This window comes from Oncorhynchus nerka, linkage group LG13 (genome assembly GCF_034236695.1).
Source record: "Oncorhynchus nerka isolate Pitt River linkage group LG13, Oner_Uvic_2.0, whole genome shotgun sequence".
NCBI classification, from domain to species: Eukaryota; Metazoa; Chordata; class Actinopteri; order Salmoniformes; family Salmonidae; genus Oncorhynchus; species Oncorhynchus nerka.
The window spans coordinates 3,082,574-3,104,459 of NC_088408.1; the positions used below are offsets into that span (position 1 = coordinate 3,082,574).

The 21,886-nt window shown below is 46.8% G+C and overlaps 1 protein-coding gene across 1 annotated transcript; it reads left to right on the top strand.

The window, feature by feature from the left end:
* Positions 1–5,648: 5,648 nt before the first annotated feature.
* LOC135574638 (proline-rich protein 2-like) lies at positions 5,649–11,854 on the top strand. Its single transcript, XM_065026086.1, has 2 exons — positions 5,649–5,664; positions 11,136–11,854. The coding sequence occupies exons 1-2, from the start codon at positions 5,649–5,651 to the stop codon at positions 11,852–11,854; spliced, it is 735 nt and encodes a 244-aa protein (XP_064882158.1).
* Positions 11,855–21,886: the final 10,032 nt, after the last annotated feature.

Below are 21,886 nucleotides of genomic sequence, written 5' to 3' on the forward strand. Positions count from 1 at the left end.
CACAATCACTAAGTCATCTCATCTCTATAGAGCTGCTGTCTGGACACAATCACTAAGTCATCTCATCTCTATAGAGCTGCTGTCTGACACAATCACTAAGTCATCTCATCTCTATAGAGCTGCTGTCTGACACAATCACTAAGTCATCTCATCTCTATAGAGCTGCTGTCTGACACAATCACAAAGTCATGTCATCTCTATAGAGCTGCTGTCTGCTGTCTGACACAATCACTAAGTCATCTCATCTCCATAGAGCTGCTGTCTGACACAATCACTAAGTCATCTCTATAGAGCTGCTGTCTGACACAATCACTAAGTCATCTCCATAGAGCTGCTGTCTGACACAATCACTAAGTCATGTCATCTCCATAGAGCTGCTGTCTGACACAATCACTAAGTCATCTCATCTCCATAGAGCTGCTGTCTGACACAATCACTAAGTCATCTCATCTCTATAGAGCTGCTGTCTGGACACAATCACTAAGTCATCTCATCTCTATAGAGCTGCTGTCTGGACACAATCACTAAGTCATCTCATCTCTATAGAGCTGCTGTGTGACACAATCACTAAGTCATCTCCATAGAGCTGCTGTCTGACACAATCACTAAGTCATGTCATCTCTATAGAGCTGCTGTCTGACACAATCACTAAGTCATCTCATCTCCATAGAGCTGCTGTCTGACACAATCACTAAGTCATCTCATCTCTATAGAGCTGCTGTCTGACACAATCACTAAGTCATCTCTATAGAGCTGCTGTCTGACACAATCACTAAGTCATCTCATCTCCATAGAGCTGCTGTCTGACACAATCACTAAGTCATGTCATCTCTATAGAGCTGCTGTCTGCTGTCTGACACAATCACTAAGTCATGTCATCTCTATAGAGCTGCTGTCTGACACAATCACTAAGTCATGTCATCTCTGTAGAGCTGCTGTCTGACACAATCACTAAGTCATCTCTATAGAGCTGCTGTCTGACACAATCACTAAGTCATGTCATCTCTATAGAGCTGCTGTCTGACACAATCACTAAGTCATCTCATCTCTATAGAGCTGCTGTCTGGACACAATCACTAAGTCATCTCATCTCCATAGAGCTGCTGTCTGACACAATCACTAAGTCATCTCATCTCTATAGAGCTGCTGTCTGACACAATCACTAAGTCATCTCATCTCTATAGAGCTGCTGTCTGACACAATCACTAAGTCATCTCCATAGAGCTGCTGTCTGCTGTCTGACACAATCACTAAGTCATCTCATCTCTATAGAGCTGCTGTCTGCTGTCTGACACAATCACTAAGTCATCTCATCTCTATAGAGCTGCTGTCTGACACAATCACTAAGTCATCTCATCTCTATAGAGCTGCTGTCTGACACAATCACTAAGTCATGTCATCTCTATAGAGCTGCTGTCTGACACAATCACTAAGTCATCTCATCTCTATAGAGCTGCTGTCTGACACAATCACTAAGTCATCTCCATAGAGCTGCTGTCTGACACAATCACTAAATCATGTCATCTCTATAGAGCTGCTGTCTGACACAATCACTAAGTCATCTCATCTCTATAGAGCTGCTGTCTGGACACAATCACTAAGTCATCTCATCTCTATAGAGCTGCTGTCTGACACAATCACTAAGTCATCTCATCTCTATAGAGCTGCTGTCTGACACAATCACTAAGTCATCTCATCTCTATAGAGCTGCTGTCTGACACAATCACTAAGTCATGTCATCTCTATAGAGCTGCTGTCTGCTGTCTGACACAATCACTAAGTCATCTCATCTCCATAGAGCTGCTGTCTGACACAATCACTAAGTCATCTCTATAGAGCTGCTGTCTGACACAATCACTAAGTCATCTCCATAGAGCTGCTGTCTGACACAATCACTAAGTCATGTCATCTCCATAGAGCTGCTGTCTGACACAATCACTAAGTCATCTCATCTCCATAGAGCTGCTGTCTGACACAATCACTAAGTCATCTCATCTCTATAGAGCTGCTGTCTGGACACAATCACTAAGTCATCTCATCTCTATAGAGCTGCTGTCTGGACACAATCACTAAGTCATCTCATCTCTATAGAGCTGCTGTGTGACACAATCACTAAGTCATCTCCATAGAGCTGCTGTCTGACACAATCACTAAGTCATGTCATCTCTATAGAGCTGCTGTCTGACACAATCACTAAGTCATCTCATCTCCATAGAGCTGCTGTCTGACACAATCACTAAGTCATGTCATCTCTATAGACCTGCTGTCTGACACAATCACTAAGTCATCTCTATAGAGCTGCTGTCTGACACAATCACTAAGTCATCTCATCTCTATAGAGCTGCTGTCTGCTGTCTGACACAATCACTAAGTCATCTCATCTCCATAGAGCTGCTGTCTGACACAATCACTAAGTCATCTCATCTCCATAGAGCTGCTGTCTGACACAATCACTAAGTCATCTCATCTCCATAGAGCTGCTGTCTGACACAATCACTAAGTCATGTCATCTCTATAGAGCTGCTGTCTGACACAATCACTAAGTCATCTCATCTCTATAGAGCTGCTGTTTGACACAATCACTAAGTCATCTCATCTCTATAGAGCTGCTGTCTGACACAATCACTAAGTCATGTCATCTCTATAGAGCTGCTGTCTGCTGTCTGACACAATCACTAAGTCATCTCATCTCTATAGAGCTGCTGTCTGACACAATCACGAAGTCATGTCATCTCTATAGAGCTGCTGTCTGGACACAATCACTAAGTCATCTCATCTCTATAGAGCTGCTGTCTGGACACAATCACTAAGTCATCTCATCTCCATAGAGCTGCTGTCTGACACAATCACTAAGTCATCTCATCTCTATAGAGCTGCTGTCTGACACAATCACTAAGTCATGTCATCTCCATAGAGCTGCTGTCTGACACAATCACTAAGTCATCTCAGCTCTATAGAGCTGCTGTCTGACACAATCACTAAGTCATCTCATCTCTATAGAGCTGCTGTCTGACACAATCACTAAGTCATCTCATCTCTATAGAGCTGCTGTCTGACACAATCACTAAGTCATGTCATCTCTATAGAGCTGCTGTCTGGACACAATCACTAAGTCATCTCATCTCCATAGAGCTGCTGTCTGCTGTCTGACACAATCACTAAGTCATCTCATCTCTATAGAGCTGCTGTCTGGACACAATCACTAAGTCATCTCATCTCTATAGAGCTGCTGTGTGACACAATCACTAAGTCATCTCCATAGAGCTGCTGTCTGACACAATCACTAAGTCATCTCATCTCTATAGAGCTGCTGTCTGACACAATCACTAAGTCATGTCATCTCCATAGAGCTGCTGTCTGACACAATCACTAAGTCATGTCATCTCTATAGAGCTGCTGTCTGACACAATCACTAAGTCATCTCATCTCTATAGAGCTGCTGTCTGACACAATCACTAAGTCATGTCATCTCCATAGAGCTGCTGTCTGACACAATCACTAAGTCATGTCATCTCTATAGAGCTGCTGTCTGGACACAATCACTAAGTCATCTCATCTCCATAGAGCTGCTGTCTGCTGTCTGACACAATCACTAAGTCATCTCATCTCTATAGAGCTGCTGTGTGACACAATCACTAAGTCATCTCCATAGAGCTGCTGTCTGACACAATCACTAAGTCATCTCATCTCTATAGAGCTGCTGTCTGACACAATCACTAAGTCATGTCATCTCTATAGAGCTGCTGTCTGACACAATCACTAAGTCATATCATCTCTATAGAGCTGCTGTCTGACACAATCACTAAGTCATCTCATCTCCATAGAGCTGCTGTCTGCTGTCTGACACAATCACTAAGTCATCTCCATAGAGCTGCTGTCTGACACAATCACTAAGTCATGTCATCTCTATAGAGCTGCTGTCTGACACAATCACTAAGTCATCTCATCTCCATAGAGCTGCTGTCTGACACAATCACTAAGTCATCTCATCTCTATAGAGCTGCTGTTTGACACAATCACTAAGTCATGTCATCTCTATAGAGCTGCTGTCTGACACAATCACTAAGTCATCTCATCTCCATAGAGCTGCTGTCTGACACAATCACTAAGTCATCTCATCTCTATAGAGCTGCTGTCTGACACAATCACTAAGTCATCTCATCTCTATAGAGCTGCTGTCTGACACAATCACTAAGTCATGTCATCTCTATAGAGCTGCTGTCTGATACAATCACTAAGTCATCTCATCTCTATAGAGCTGCTGTCTGGACACAATCACTAAGTCATCTCATCTCTATAGAGCTGCTGTGTGACACAATCACTAAGTCATCTCATCTCTATAGAGCTGCTGTCTGACACAATCACTAAGTCATCTCATCTCTATAGAGCTGCTGTCTGACACAATCACTAAGTCATCTCATCTCTATAGAGCTGCTGTCTGACACAATCACTAAGTCATCTCCATAGAGCTGCTGTGTGACACAATCACTAAGTCATCTCATCTCTATAGAGCTGCTGTCTGACACAATCACTAAGTCATGTCATCTCTATAGAGCTGCTGTCTGACACAATCACTAAGTCATCTCCATAGAGCTGCTGTCTGGACACAATCACTAAGTCATCTCATCTCCATAGAGCTGCTGTCTGACACAATCACTAAGTCATCTCATCTCTATAGAGCTGCTGTCTGACACAATCACTAAGTCATCTCATCTCTATAGAGCTGCTGTCTGACACAATCACTAAGTCATCTCATCTCTATAGAGCTGCTGTCTGACACAATCACTAAGTCATGTCATCTCCATAGAGCTGCTGTGTGGACACAATCACTAAGTCATCTCATCTCCATAGAGCTGCTGTCTGACACAATCACTAAGTCATCTCATCTCTATAGAGCTGCTGTCTGACACAATCACTAAGTCATCTCATCTCTATAGAGCTGCTGTCTGACACAATCACTAAGTCATGTCATCTCTATAGAGCTGCTGTCTGACACAATCACTAAGTCATGTCATCTCTATAGAGCTGCTGTCTGGACACAATCACTAAGTCATGTCATCTCTATAGAGCTGCTGTCTGGACACAATCACTAAGTCATCTCATCTCTATAGAGCTGCTGTCTGACACAATCACTAAGTCATCTCTATAGAGCTGCTGTCTGACACAATCACTGTTTTAGTAGTTCTTCGTAGTAAATTAGGCCTACTTTGATGACTGCTGTAAACCAACTATCAAATAACTTAGATGATGTATTTTCAGGTAGAGATACCTGACGAGACAACTCTTTCTTCTGTCTCTTTTAAAGAAACACACGACCGGACAAGTAGCCGCGCAATGGATTATGGTCATCGTAGTTAATTACCATGTTTTTTCTGCACTTAAACTACGTGGAATATTGGCCTGTTGGAAACTATAACTCCCTACTATATCGCACAGTTTGGGCTTGAGCTGATTTATTTGGAGGGAAACTGTGCTGATGGATGGTCTCAGCCTGGTCTCATAGACTAGACGTAACATAGTTTCAGAGTGAGAGTAGCCTCGAGTCGCAGCCTGGTCTCAGACTAGACGTACCATAGTAAAGTAAATTCGGGAACCCTTGGTATGATATGTTTCGTTTGGTATGGTTACATAGAAGGTCAGAAGGTCTCATGCAACCATACGAAAGTACGTCTACCCCTGAGTCCAGGCTGGAAGACAAGAGACGTAGTAGGTACGTCTACCCCTGAGTCCAGGCTGGAAGACAAGAGACGTAGTAGGTACGTCTACCCCTGAGTCCAGGCTGGAAGACAAGAGACGTAGTAGGTAAGTCTACCCCTGAGTCCAGGCTGGAAGACAAGAGACCGACATACTACGTCTACCCCCGAGTCCAGGCTGGAAGACAAGAGACCGACATACTACGTCTACCCCTGAGTCCAGGCTGGAAGACAAGAGACCTACCTACTACGTCTACCCCCGAGTTCAGGCTGGAAGACAAGAGACCTACCTACTACGTCTACCCCTGAGTCCAGGCTGCAAGACAAGAGACCTACCTACTACTCTACCCCTGAGTCCAGGCTGGAAGACAAGAGACCTACCAACTACGTCTACCCCTGAGTCCAGGCTGGAAGACAAGAGACCTACCTACTACGTCTACCCCTGAGTCCAGGCTGGAAGACAAGAGACCTACCTACTACGTCTACCCCTGAGTCCAGGCTGGAAGACAAGAGACCTACCTACTACGTTTACCCCTGAGTCCAGGCTGCAAGACAAGAGACCTACCTACTACGTCTACCCCTGAGTCCAGGCTGGAAGACAAGAGACCTACCTACTACGTCTACCCCTGAGTCCAGGCTGGAAGACAAGAGACCTACCTACTACGTCTACCCCTGAGTCCAGGCTGGAAGACAAGAGACATACCTACTACTCTACCCCTGAGTCCAGGCTGGAAGACAAAGAGACCTACCTACTACATCTACCCCTGAGTCCAGGCTGGAAGACAAGATACCTACCTACTACGTCTACCCCTGAGTCCAGGCTGGAAGACAAGAGACCTACCTACTACGTCTACCCCTGAGTCCAGGCTGGAAGACAAGAGACCTACCTACTACGTCTACCCCTGAGTCCAGGCTGGAAGACAAGAGACCTACCTACTACGTCTACCCCTGAGTCCAGGCTGGAAGACAAGAGACCTACCTACTACGTCTACCCCTGAGTCCAGGCTGGAAGACAAGAGACCTACCTACTACTCTACCCCTGAGTCCAGGCTGGAAGACAAGAGACCTACCCCTGAGTCCAGGCTGGAAGACAAGTGACCTACCTACTACGTCTACCCCTGAGTCCAGGCTGGAAGAGACCGACGTGTGTTACATAAATAGATATGAGAGTTGAAAAGTCAAAACTGGACTTGAGGTAAATATGTGTAAACTCTCTCTCTCGTTACGGACAGACACAACAACTCTCTCGTTACAGACAGACACAGCAACTCTCTCTCTCTCTCGTTACAGACAGACACAGCAACTCTCTCTCTCTCATTACGGACAGACACAGCAACTCTCTCGTTACGGACAGACACAACAACTCTCTCTCTCGTTACGGACAGACACAGCAACTCTCTCTCCAGTTACGGACAGACACAGCAACTCTCTCTCTCTCGTTACAGACAGACACAGCAACTCTCTCGTTACAGACAGACACAGAAACTCTCTCGTTACAGACAGACACAGCAACTCTCTCTCGTTACGGACAGACAAAACAACTCTCTCTCTCTCGTTACGGACAGACACAACAACTCTCTCTCTCTCGTTACAGACACAGCAACTCTCTCTCTCTCTCGTTACGGATAGACACAGCAACTCTCTCTCTCTCGTTACGGACAGACACAGCAACTCTCTCGTTACGGACAGACACAACAACTCTCTCTCGTTACAGACAGACACAGCAACTCTCTCTCTCTCTCGTTACGGACAGACACAGCAACTCTCTCTCTTGTTACAGACAGACACAGCAACTCTCTCGTTACAGACAGACACAGCAACTCTCTCTCGTTACGGACAGACACAGCAACTCTCTCTCTCTCGTTACAGACAGACACAACAACTCTCTCTCTCTCGTTACGGACAGACACAACAACTCTCTCTCTCTCTCGTTAAGGACAGACACAGCAACTCTCTCTCTCTCTCGTTACGGACAGACACAGCAACTCTCTCTCTCTCGTTATGGACAGACACAGCAACTCTCTCTCTCTCGTTACGGACAGACACAACAACTCTCTCTCTCTCTCGTTACGGACAGACACAGCAACTCTCTCTCTCTCGTTACAGACAGACACAGCAACACTCTCATTACGGACAGACACAACAACTCTCTCTCTCTCTCGTTACGGACAGACACAGCAACTCTCTCTCTCTCGTTACAGACAGACACAGCAACACTCTCATTACGGACAGACACAACAACTCTCTCTCTCTCTCGTTACGGACAGACAAAACAACTCTCTCTCTCTCGTTACGGACAGACACAACAACTCTCTCTCTCTCGTTACGGACAGACACAACAACTCTCTCTCTCTCGTTACAGACACAGCAACTCTCTCTCTCTCTCGTTACGGACAGACACAGCAACTCTCTCTCTCTCGTTACGGACAGACACAGCAACTCTCTCTCTTGTTACAGACAGACACAGCAACTCTCTCGTTACAGACAGACACAGCAACTCTCTCTCGTTACGGACAGACACAACAACTCTCTCTCTCTCTCGTTACGGACAGACACAGCAACTCTCTCTCTCTCTCGTTACGGACAGACACAGCGACTCTCTCTCTCTCGTTATGGACAGACACAGCAACTCTCTCTCTCTCGTTACGGACAGACACAACAACTCTCTCTCTCTCTTGTTACGGACAGACACAGCAACTCTCTCTCTCTCGTTACAGACAGACACAGCAACTCTCTCTCTCTCGTTACAGACAGACACAGCAACACTCTCATTACGGACAGACACAACAACTCTCTCTCTCTCGTTACGGACAGACACAGCAACTCTCTCTCTCTCGTTACAGACAGACACAGCAACACTCTCATTACGGACAGACACAACAACTCTCTCTCTCTCGTTACGGACAGACACAGCAACTCTCTCTCTCGTTACGGACAGACAGCAACTCTCTCTCTCGTTACGGACAGACACAACAACTCTCTCTCTCTCTCGTTACGGACAGACAACAACTCTCTCTCTCTCGTTACGGACAGACACAGCAACTCTCTCTCTCTCGTTACAGACAGACACAGCAACACTCTCATTACGGACAGACACAACAACTCTCTCTCTCTCGTTACGGACAGACACAGCAACTCTCTCGTTACGGACAGACACAACAACTCTCTCTCGTTACAGACAGACAGAGCAACTCTCTCTCTCTCGTTACGGACAGACACAGCAACTCTCTCTCTTGTTACAGACAGACACAGCAACTCTCTCGTTACAGACAGACACAGCAACTCTCTCGTTACAGACAGACACAGCAACTCTCTCGTTACAGACAGACACAGCAACTCTCTCTCTCTCTCTCGTTACGGACAGACACAACAGCTCTCTCGTTACAGACAGACACAGCAACTCTTTCTCTCTCTCTCTCGTTACAGACAGACACAACAACTCTCTCTCTCTCGTTACGGACAGACACAACAACTCTCTCTCTCTCGTTACAGACAGACACAACAACTCTCTCTCTCTCGTTACGGACAGACACAACAACTCTCTCGTTACGGACAGACACAGCAACTCTCTCTCTCTCTCGTTACGGACAGACACAGCAACTCTCTCTCTCGTTATGGACAGACACAGCAACTCTCTCTCTCTCGTTACGGACAGACACAACAACTCTCTCTCTCTCTCGTTACGGACAGACACAGCAACTCTCTCTCTCTCGTTACAGACAGACACAGCAACACTCTCATTACGGACAGACACAACAACTCTCTCTCTCTCTCGTTACAGACAGACACAGCAACTCTCTCTCTCTCGTTACGGACAGACACAGTAACTCTCTCTCTTGTTACAGACAGACACAGCAACTCTCTCGTTACAGACAGACACAGCAACTCTCTCTCGTTACGGACAGACACAGCAACTCTCTCTCTCTCGTTACAGACAGACACAACAACTCTCTCTCTCTCGTTACGGACAGACACAACAACTCTCTCTCTCTCATTACAGACAGACACAGCAACTCTCTCTCTCTCGTTACGGACAGACACAGCAACTCTCTCTCTCTCGTTACGGACAGACACAGCAACACTCTCATTACGGACAGACACAGCAACTCTCTCTCTCTCATTACAGACAGACACAACAACTCTTTCTCTCTCGTTACGGACAGACACAACAACTCTCTCTCTCTCGTTACAGACAGACACAACAACTCTTTCTCTCTCGTTACGGACAGACACAGCAACTCTCTCTCTCTCGTTACAGACAGACACAGCAACACTCTCATTACGGACAGACACAACAACTCTCTCTCTCTCGTTACGGACAGACACAGCAACTCTCTCTCTCTCGTTACAGACAGACACAGCAACTCTCTCGTTACAGACAGACACAGCAACTCTCTCGTTACAGACAGACACAGCAACTCTCTCGTTACAGACAGACACAGCAACTCTCTCTCTCTCTCTCGTTACGGACAGACACAACAGCTCTCTCGTTACAGACAGACACAGCAACTCTTTCTCTCTCTCTCTCGTTACAGACAGACACAACAACTCTCTCTCTCTCGTTACGGACAGACACAACAACTCTCTCTCTCTCTCGTTACAGACACAGCAACTCTCTCTCTCTCTCGTTACGGACAGACACAGCAACTCTCTCTCTCTCGTTACGGACAGACACAGCAACTCTCTCTCTCTCGTTACAGACAGACACAGCAACACTCTCATTACGGACAGACACAGCAACTCTCTCTCTCTCGTTACAGACAGACACAGCAACTCTCTCGTTACAGACAGACACAGCAACTCTCTCTCGTTACGGACAGACACAGCAACTCTCTCTCTCTCGTTACAGACAGACACAACAACTCTCTCTCTCTCTCTCGTTACGGACAGACACAGCAACTCTCTCTCGTTACGGACAGACACAGCAACTCTCTCTCTCTCGTTACAGACAGACACAGCAACTCTCTCTCTCTCTCGTTACGGACAGACAACTCTCTCTCTCGTTACGGACAGACAACTCTCTCTCTCGTTACGGACAGACAACAACTCTCTCTCTGTCTCTCTCTCTCTACAGACCCCCCCCTCTCTCTCTCTTCTAAGCCAAGTCCTCACATATTTATGGTAATGAAAGATGAATGCATTTGTACCAATCACTTTTCAGACAACACCACCAACAAACATACAGACATGAGAGTTGAACTAGCATCAATATGACAGTAACGTGTATAGCCTATATATACAGGGATGTGGCTGAAGCACTCACTCGTCAGACAACAACAACAACAACAACAACAGAGGTTTGTGAATTATAATGAATGATCCAGATGAAAATGGTCTGTTTTCTGATGTTTGCTGAGTCAACATTGGACCCTTTTATAATCAGGCCCAGAATGACAGAATAAACTGGTAAAAATGGCTCAGAGGCCCAACCTGTTGGCTCAGAGGCCCAACCTATTGGCCCCGAGGCCCAACCTGTTGGCCCCGAGGCCCAACCTATTGGCTCCGAGGCCCAACCTATTGGCCCCGAGGCCCAACCTGTTGGCCCCGAGGCCCAACCTGTTGGCCCCGAGGCCCAACCTGTTGGCCCCGAGGCCCAACCTGTTGGCCCCGAGGCCCAACCTGTTGGCCCAGAGGCCCAACCTGTTGGCCCCGAGGCCCAACCTGTTGGCTCCGAGGCCCAACCTGTTGGCTCCGAGGCCCAACCTGTTGGCTCCGAGGCCCAACCTGTTGGCCCCGAGGCCCAACCTGTTGGCCCCGAGGCCCAACCTGTTGGCCCCGAGGCCCAACCTGTTGGCCCCGAGGCCCAACCTATTGGCTCCGAGGCCCAACCTATTGGCCCCGAGGCCCAACCTGTTGGCCCCGAGGCCCAACCTGTTGGCCCCGAGGCCCAACCTGTTGGCCCCGAGGCCCAACCTGTTGGCCCCGAGGCCCAACCTGTTGGCCCCGAGGCCCAACCTGTTGGCCCCGAGGCCCAACCTGTTGGCTCCGAGGCCCAACCTGTTGGCTCCGAGGCCCAACCTGTTGGCCCCGAGGCCCAACCTGTTGGCCCCGAGGCCCAACCTGTTGGCCCCGAGGCCCAACCTGTTGGCCCCGAGGCCCAACCTATTGGCTCCGAGGCCCAACCTATTACAGGAACCATTTGGGCGTCGCGGTGTCACTAGGACCAGTATATATGAATTAGGCGGTAAACAAACTACTAATGAACACACACACAGAGAGACAGACAGACACACACACACGCTCACACAGAGAGACAGACAGACACACACACACGCTCACACAGAGAGACACACACACACGCTCACACAGAGAGACAGACAGACACACACAGAGAGACAGACACACACACACACACAGAGAGACAGACAGACACACACACACACAGAGAGACAGACACACACACACACACACAGAGAGACAGACACACACACACACACACACACAGAGAGACAGACACACACACACACGCTCACACAGAGAGACAGACACACACACACACGCTCACACAGAGAGACAGACACACACACACACACACACACGCTCACACAGAGAGACAGACACACACACACACACACACACGCTCACACAGAGAGACAGACACACACACACGCTCACACAGAGAGACAGACACACACACACACACACGCTCACACAGAGAGACAGACAGACAAACAGACCAAGACAGAAACACACACACACAGAGAGACAGACAGACACACACACACGCTCACACAGAGAGACAGACAGACACACACACACGCTCACACAGAGAGACAGACAGACAAACAGACACACACACACACACACACGACAGACACGCACACACACACACAGAGAGACACACACACACACACGCTCACACAGAGAGACAGACAGACAAACAGACCAAGACAGAAACACACACATAGACAGACACACACACACGACAGACACACACGCTCATACACGCTCACACAGAGAGACAGACAGACAAACAGACCAAGACAGAAACACACACATAGACAGACACACACACACACACGACAGACACACACACACACACGCTCACACAGAGAGACAGACAGACAAACAGACCAAGACAGACACACACACAGACAGACACACACACACACACGACAGACACACAGACAGACACACACACACACGACAGACACACAGACAGACACACACACGACAGACACACAGACAGACACACACACGACAGACACACAGACACACACACACGACAGACACACAGACACACACACACACGACAGACACACACACACACACACAGAGAGACAGACAGACAAACAGACCAAGACAGAAACACACACACACACACGACAGACACACACACACAGAGAGACAGACAGACAAACAGACCAAGACAGAAACACACACACACACACGACAGACACACACACACACACGACAGACACACACACACGCTCACACAGAGAGACAGACAGACAAACAGACCAAGACAGACACACACACATAGACAGACACACACAGACAGACAGACACACACACACGACAGACACACAGACAGACACACACACACACGACAGACACACAGACACACACACACACGACAGACACACACACACACGCAGACACACAGAGCTGACGGGTATTTACACTCAGGTAGGAGCAGGCTTTTACTTTGCCATGTAACAACGTGTGTGTGTGTGTAGCTTCCTCAACAAGAGGGAGAGGAGGAACATGTAACAACGTGGGTGTGTGTGTGTGTGTGTCTGTCGTGTGTGTGTGTGTGTAGCTTCCTCAACAAGAGGGAGAGGAGGAAGATGTAACAACGTGGGTGTGTGTGTGTAGCTTCCTCAACAAGAGGGAGAGGAGGAAGTTTGTGTTGAAGTCAATTATAATCTGGTTAAAGAGATATGGCCTAGAACGGTGTGTTCAACTTGTAGAATCATGGTCTAGAATGGTGTGTTCTAACCCCTAAAATAGGCTGTGCTGTTGTGTTGTGTTGTGTTGTGTTGTGTTGTGTTGTGTTGTGTTGTGTTGTGTTGTGTTGTGTTGTGTTGTGTTGTGTTGTGTTGTGTTGTGTTGTGTTAATGTTGTGTTGTGTTGTGTTGTGTTGTGTTAATGTTGTGTTGTGTTATGTTGTGTTATGTTATGTTATGTTATGTTGTGTTATGTTGTGTTGTGTTGTGTTGTGTTGTGTTGTGTTGTGTTGTGTTGTGTTGTGTTGTGTTGTAATGTTATGTTGTGTTGTGTTGTGGTGTGTTGTGTTGTGTTGTGGTGTGGTGTGGTGTGTTGTGTTGTGTTGTGTTGTGTTGTGTTGTGTTGTGGTGTGGTGTGGTGTGGTGTGGTGTGTGTGTTGTGGTGTGTTGTGGTGTGGTGTGGTGTGGTGTGGTGTGGTGTGTTGTGTTGTGTTGTGGTGTGTTGTGGTGTGTGTGTGTGGTGTGGTGTGGTGTGGTGTGGTGTGGTGTGTTGTGTTGTGTTGTGTTGTGGTGTGGTGTGTGTGTTGTGTGGTGTGGTGTGGTGTGTTGTGGTGTGTTGTGGTGTGTTGTGGTGTGTTGTGTGTGTTGTGGTGTGGTGTGTTGTGTTGTGGTGTGGTGTGGTGTGGTGTGTTGTGGTGTGTTGTGGTGTGTGGTGTGGTGTGGTGTGTTGTGTTGTGTTGTGTTGTGGTGTGTTGTGTTGTGGTGTGTTGTGGTGTGTTGTGGTGTGGTGTGTTGTGGTGTGGTGTGTGTGTTGTGTTGTGTTGTGTTGTGGTGTGTTGTGGTGTGGTGTGTTGTGTTGTGTTGTGTTGTGTTGTGGTGTGTTGTGGTGTGGTGTGTTGTGTTGTGGTGTGGTGTGGTGTGTTGTGGTGTGGTGTGGTGTGTTGTGTTGTGTTGTGTTGTGTTGTGTTGTGTTGTGTTGTGTTGTGTTGTGGTGTGGTGTGTTGTGGTGTGTTGTGTTGTGTTGTGGTGTGGTGTGCTGTGGTGTGTTGTGTTGTGGTGTGCTGTCTTACGGTACGCTCAGTATATGTAGCAGAAAGGACTTCCTCCCTGACAACGTCTCCATGACGATGTCTCCATGACGATGACCACATTATGATATGTCATTACTGCCTGTACCCGTGAAGAGGGAGAGAAAATGAGGTGGAAACTGAGCTGCACTTCCTAACCTCCTGCCCAATGTATGACCATATTAGAGACACATAATTTCCCTCAGATTACACAGATCCACAAAGAATTTGAAAACAAACCCAATTTTGATAAACTCCCATATCTACTGGGTGAAATACCACAGTGTTCCATCACAGCAGCAAGATGTGTGACCTGTTGCCACGAGAAAAGGGCAACCAGTGAAGAACAAACACCATTGTAAATACAACCCATATTGATGTTTATTTATATTCCCTTTTGTACTTTAACTATTTGTACATCGTTACAACACTGTATATAGACGTAATATGACATTTGAAATGTTTTTATTCTTTTGAAACTTTTGTGAGTGTAATGTTCACGGTTAATTTGTATTGTTAATCATCTATTTCACTATGTTTCCCAAGACAATAAAGACCTTAAAAAATGTAAATTGAATTGAGAGGATTAGGTTTAGGATTAGGATTAGGTGGGGAGGGAGAAAGATTCACAGAGGGGGAGAGAGAACAATCTCCAGAAATCTCTCACACACAACCTAAACCCCAAACCTAAACCCAACCTTAACCCCAAACCTAAACCTAAACCCCAAACCTAAACCTAAACCTAAACCCCAAACCTAAACCTAAACCCCAAACCTAAACCCCAAACCTAAACCCAACCTTAACCCCAAACCTAAACCTAAACCCCAAACCTAAACCCAACCTTAACCCCAAACCTAAACCCCAAACCTAAACCTAAACCTAAACCCCAAACCTAAACCTAAACCCCAAACCTAAACCTAAACCCCAAACCTAAACCCAACCTTAACCCAACCTTAACCCCAAACCTAAACCTAAACCCCAAACCCAACCTAAACCCCAAACCTAAACCCCAAACCTAAACCCCAAACCTAAACCTAAACCTAAACCCCAAACCTAAACCTAAACCTAATCCCAACCTTAACCCCAAACCTAAACCTAAACCTAAACCCAATCCTAAACCTAAACCCAATCCTAAACCCAAACCTAAACCTAATCCTAAACCTAAACCTAAACCTGAACCAAACCTTAACCCCAAACCTAAACCTAAACCCAACCTTAACCCTAAACCTAAACCTAAACCCAACCTTAACCCCAAACCTAAACCTAAACCCAATCCTAAACCCAATCCTAAACCTAAACCCAACCTTAACCCCAAACCTAAACCTAAACCCAATCCTAAACCTAAACCCAATCCTAAACCTAAACCTAATCCTAAACCTAAACCTGAACCAAACCTTAACCCCAAACCTAAACCTAAACCCAATCCTAAACCTAAACCCAATCCTAAACCTAAACCTAAACCCAACCTTAACCCCAAACCTTAACCCCAAACCTTAACCCCAAACCCAATCCTAAACCTAATCCTAAACCTAAACCTAAACCTGAACCAAACCTTAACCCTAAACCTAAACCTAAACCCAACCTTAACCCCAAACCTAAACCTAAACCCAATCCTAAACCTAAACCCAATCCTAAACCTAAACCCAATCCTAAACCCAATCCTAAACCTAAACCCAATCCTAAACCCAAACCTAAACCTAATCCTAAACCTAAACCTGAACCCAACCTTAACCCCAAACCTAAACCTAAACCCAACCTTAACCCCAAACCTAAACCTAAACCCAATCCTAAACCTAAACCCAATCCTAAACCTAAACCCAATCCTAAACCCTGAGACTGAAATAGCATTTTTTTCTTTGGGAACCGGGGACATGATTCCACCTAATTTTCCTTGTTTTAGTATCCTTGGATGGACTTCTGGTCACTTCTTGTAAAACCACAGACAAACACACTCTAATCAACACTACTCAAAGGCATGTTAGGTCATTAACAAGACATGTCTGATATTGTGATATGAAACGAGGTCAATAAAGATGGTAATTAGAAGAATATAACGATCAGGGAAAAATATGAACCTTTATTTAAACAGGTGAACCCATTGAGACCAGGGTCTCGTTTCAAATCGTGTTCTGAGAACAACAGTTCGAGAAACACATTTAAGCATGTTCACCAGAAAACGTGTCACATTTAAGCATGTTCACCAGAAAACGTGTCACATTTAAAATAAATGACATTGCATTCGAAAGGGCAGTAAAAACAAATATAAACAATCAATTAAAACAGGTGCAGTTCTCATTGGTCAGAGCCCCTAATTATCAGAGCCCCTAATTCACCTTTTGGGACCAAATAATCTAGCTGTAGAGTGACCTGTAGGTCATCCCAGGACTGAGGGGCATAGGAACTGAAATAAGTCTTCCTCATCTCAGAGGAAACTCGTGGAACCTCTAGAACAAACCAATCTTAACTCAGACCTGTGAACCTCTAGAACCAACCAGTCTTAACTCAGAGGAGACCCGTGGAACCTCTAGAACCAACCAGTCTTAACTCAGAGGAGACCCGTGGAACCTCTCCTCTAGAACCAACCAGTCCTAACTCAGAGGAGACCAGTGGAACCTCTAGAACCAACCAGTCTTAACTCAGACCTGTGAACCTCTAGAACCAACCAGTCTTAACTCAGAGGAGACCCGTGGAACTTCTAGAACCAACCAGTCTTAACTCAGACCTGTGAACCTCTAGAACCAACCAGTCTTAACTCAGAGGAGACCCGTGGAACTTCTAGAACCAACCAGTCCTAACTCAGGAGACCTGTGGAACCTCTAGAACTAACCAGTCTTAACACAGAGGAGACCTGTGGAACCTCTAGAACCAACCAGTCTTAACTCAGAAGACCCGTTGAACCTCTAGAACCAACCAGTCCTAACTCAGGAGACCTGTGGAACCTCTAGAACTAACCAGTCTTAACACAGAGGAGATCTGTGGAACCTCTAGAACCAACCAGTCTTAATGCAGAGGAGACCCGTGGAACCTCTAGAACCAACCAGTCCTAACTCAGGAGACCTGTGGAACCTCTAGAACTAACCAGTCTTAACTCAGAGGAGACCCGTGGAACTTCTAGAACCAACCAGTCCTCTAGAACCAACCAGTCTTAACTCAGACCTGTGAACCTCTAGAACCAACCAGTCTTAACTCAGAGGAGACCCGTGGAACCTCTAAAACCAACCAGTCTTAACTCAGAGGAGACCAGTGGAACCTCTAGAACCAACCAGTCTTAACTCAGGAGACCCGTGGAACTTCTAGAACCAACCAGTCCTCTAGAACCAACCAGTCTTAACTCAGAGGAGACCTGTAGAACCTCTAGAACCAACCAGTCTTAACTCAGAGACCTGTGGAACCTCTAGAACCAACCAGTCTTAACTCAGAAGACCCGTGGAACCTCTAGAACCAACCAGTCTTAACTCAGGAGACCTGTGGAACCTCTAGAACTAACCAGTCTTAACACAGAGGAGACCTGTGGAACCTCTAGAACCAACCAGTCTTAACTCAGAAGACCCGTTGAACCTCTAGAACCAACCAGTCCTAACTCAGGAGATCTGTGGAACCTCTAGAACCAACCGGTCTTAACTCAGAGGAGACCTGTGGAACCTCTAGAACCAACCAGTCTTAACTCAGAGGAGACCTGTGGAACCTCTAGAACCAACCAGTCCTAACTCAGGAGACCTGTGGAACCTCTAGAACTAACCAGTCTTAACTCAGAGGAGACCCGTGAAACTTCTAGAACCAACCAGTCCTCTAGAACCAACCAGTCTTAACTCAGACCTGTGAACCTCTAGAACCAACCAGTCTTAACTCAGGAGGCCCGTGGAACCTCTAGAACCAACCAGTCCTAACTCAGGAGACCTGTGGAACCTCTAGAACTAAACAGTCTTAACTCAGAGGAGACCCGTGGAACTTCTAGAACCAACCAGTCCTAACTCAGGAGACCTGTGGAACCTCTAGAACTAAACAGTCTTAACTCAGAGGAGACCTGTGAACCTCTAGAACCAACCAGTCTTAACTCAGGAGGCCCGTGGAACCTCTAGAACCAACCAGTCTTAACTCAGAGGAGACCAGTGGAACCTCTAGAACCAACCAGTCTTAACTCAGAGGAGACCCGTGGAACTTCTAGAACCAACCAGTCCTAACTCAGGAGACCTGTGGAACCTCTAGAACTAACCAGTCTTAACACAGAGGAGACCTGTGGAACCTCTAGAACCAACCAGTCTTAACTCAGAAGACCCGTTGAACCTCTAGAACCAACCAGTCCTAACTCAGGAGACCCGTGGAACTTCTAGAACCAACCAGTCCTCTAGAACCAACCAGTCTTAACTCAGACCTGTGAATCTCTAGAACCAACCAGTCTTAACTCAGAGGAGACCAGTGGAACCTCTAGAACCAACCAGTATTAACTCAGAGGAGACCCGTGGAACCTCTAGAACCAACCAGTCTTAACTCAGAGGAGACCCGTGGAACCTCTAGAACCAACCAGTCCTAACTCAGGAGACCTGTGGAACCTCTAGAACTAACCAGTCTTAACACAGAGGAGACCTGTGGAACCTCTAGAACCAACCAGTCTTAACTCAGAGGAGACCGGTGGAACTTCTAGAACCAACCAGTCCTCTAGAACCAACCAGTCTTAACTCAGACCTGTGAACCTCTAGAACCAACCAGTCTTAACTCAGAGGAGACCAGTGGAACCTCTAGAACCAACCAGTCTTAACTCAGAGGAGACCCGTGGAACCTCTAGAACCAACCAGTCCTAACTCAGGAGACCTGTGGAACCTCTAGAACTAACCAGTCTTAACACAGAGGAGACCTGTGGAACCTCTAGAACCAACCAGTCTTAACTCAGACCTGTGAACCTCTAGAACCAACCAGTCTTAACTCAGGAGGCCCGTGGAACCTCTAGAACTAACCAGTCTTAACACAGAGGAGACCTGTAGAACCTCTAGAACCAACCAGTCTTAACTCAGAGACCTGTGGAACCTCTAGAACCAACCAGTATTAACTCAGAAGACCCGTGGAACCACTAGAACCAACCAGTCTTAACTCAGGAGACCCGTGGAACTTCTAGAACCAACCAGTCCTCTAGAACCAACCAGTCTTAACTCAGACCTGTGAATCTCTAGAACCAACCAGTCTTAACTCAGAGGAGACCAGTGGAACCTCTAGAACCAACCAGTATTAACTCAGAGGAGACCAGTGGAACCTCTAGAACCAACCAGTCTTAACTCAGAGGAGACCCGTGGAACCTCTAGAACCAAACAGTCTTAACTCAGAGGAGACCCGTGGAACCTCTAGAACCAACCAGTCCTAACTCAGGAGACCTGTGGAACCTCTAGAACTAACCAGTCTTAACACAGAGGAGACCTGTGGAACCTCTAGAACCAACCAGTCTTAACTCAGACCTGTGAACCTCTAGAACCAACCAGTCTTAACTCAGACCTGTGAACCTCTAGAACCAACCAGTCTTAACTCAGAGACCCGTGGAACCTCTCCTCTAGAACCAACCAGTCCTAACTCAGAGGAGACCCGTGGAACCTCTAGAACCAACCAGTCTTAACTCAGACCCGTGGAACCTCTAGAACCAAACAGTCTTAACACAGAGGAGACCTGTGGAACCAACCAGTCTTAACTCAGAAGACCCGTTGAACCTCTAGAACCAACCAGTCCTAACTCAGGAGACCTGTGGAACCTCTAGAACTAACCAGTCTTAACACAGAGGAGACCTGTGGAACCTCTAGAACCAACCAGGCTTAACTCAGAGACCTGTGGAACCACTAGAACCAACCAGTATTAACTCAGAAGACCCGTGGAACCTCTAGAACCAACCAGTCTTAACTCAGGAGACCTGTGGAACCTCTAGAACTAACCAGTCTTAACACAGAGGAGACCCGTGGAACCTCTAGAACCAACCAGTCTTAACTCAGACCCGTGGAACCTCTAGAACCAAACAGTCTTAACACAGAGGAGACCTGTGGAACCAACCAGTCTTAACTCAGAAGACCCGTTGAACCTCTAGAACCAACCAGTCCTAACTCAGGAGACCCGTGGAACCTCTAGAACCAAACAGTCTTAACTCAGAGGAGACCCGTGGAACCTCTAGAACCAAACAGTCTTAACTCAGAAACCTGTGGAACCTCTAGAACCAACCAGTCTTAACTCAGAAGACCCGTGGAACCTCTAGAACCAACCAGTCTTAACTCAGGAGACCTGTGGAACCTCTAGAACTAACCAGTCTTAACACAGAGGAGACCTGTGGAACCAACCAGTCTTAACTCAGAAGACCCGTTGAACCTCTAGAACCAACCAGTCCTAACTCAGGAGACCTGTGGAACCTCTAGAACTAACCAGTCTTAACACAGAGGAGATCTGTGGAACCTCTAGAACCAACCAGTCTTAACTCAGAGGAGACCCGTGGAACCTCTAGAACCAACCAGTCCTAACTCAGGAGACCTGTGGAACCTCTAGAACTAACCAGTCTTAACACAGAGGAGACCTGTGGAACCTCTAGAACCAACCAGTCTTAACTCAGGAGACCTGTGGAACCTCTAGAACTAACCAGTCTTAACACAGAGGAGACCTGTGGAACCAACCAGTCTTAACTCAGAAGACCCGTTGAACCTCTAGAACCAACCAGTCCTAACTCAGGAGACCTGTGGAACCTCTAGAACTAACCAGTCTTAACACAGAGGAGATCTGTGGAACCTCTAGAACCAACCAGTCTTAACTCAGAGGAGACCCGTGGAACCTCTAGAACCAACCAGTCTTAACTCAGAGGAGACCCGTGGAACCTCTAGAACCAACCAGTCCTAACTCAGGAGACCTGTGGAACCTCTAGAACTAACCAGTCTTAACACAGAGGAGACCTGTGGAACCTCTAGAACCAACCAGTCTTAACTCAGAGGAGACCGGTGGAACTTCTAGAACCAACCAGTCCTCTAGAACCAACCAGTCTTAACTCAGACCTGTGAACCTCTAGAACCAACCAGTCTTAACTCAGAGGAGACCAGTGGAACCTCTAGAACCAACCAGTCTTAACTCAGAGGAGACCCGTGGAACCTCTAGAACCAACCAGTCCTAACTCAGGAGACCTGTGGAACCTCTAGAACTAACCAGTCTTAACACAGAGGAGACCTGTGGAACCTCTAGAACCAACCAGTCTTAACTCAGACCTGTGAACCTCTAGAACCAACCAGTC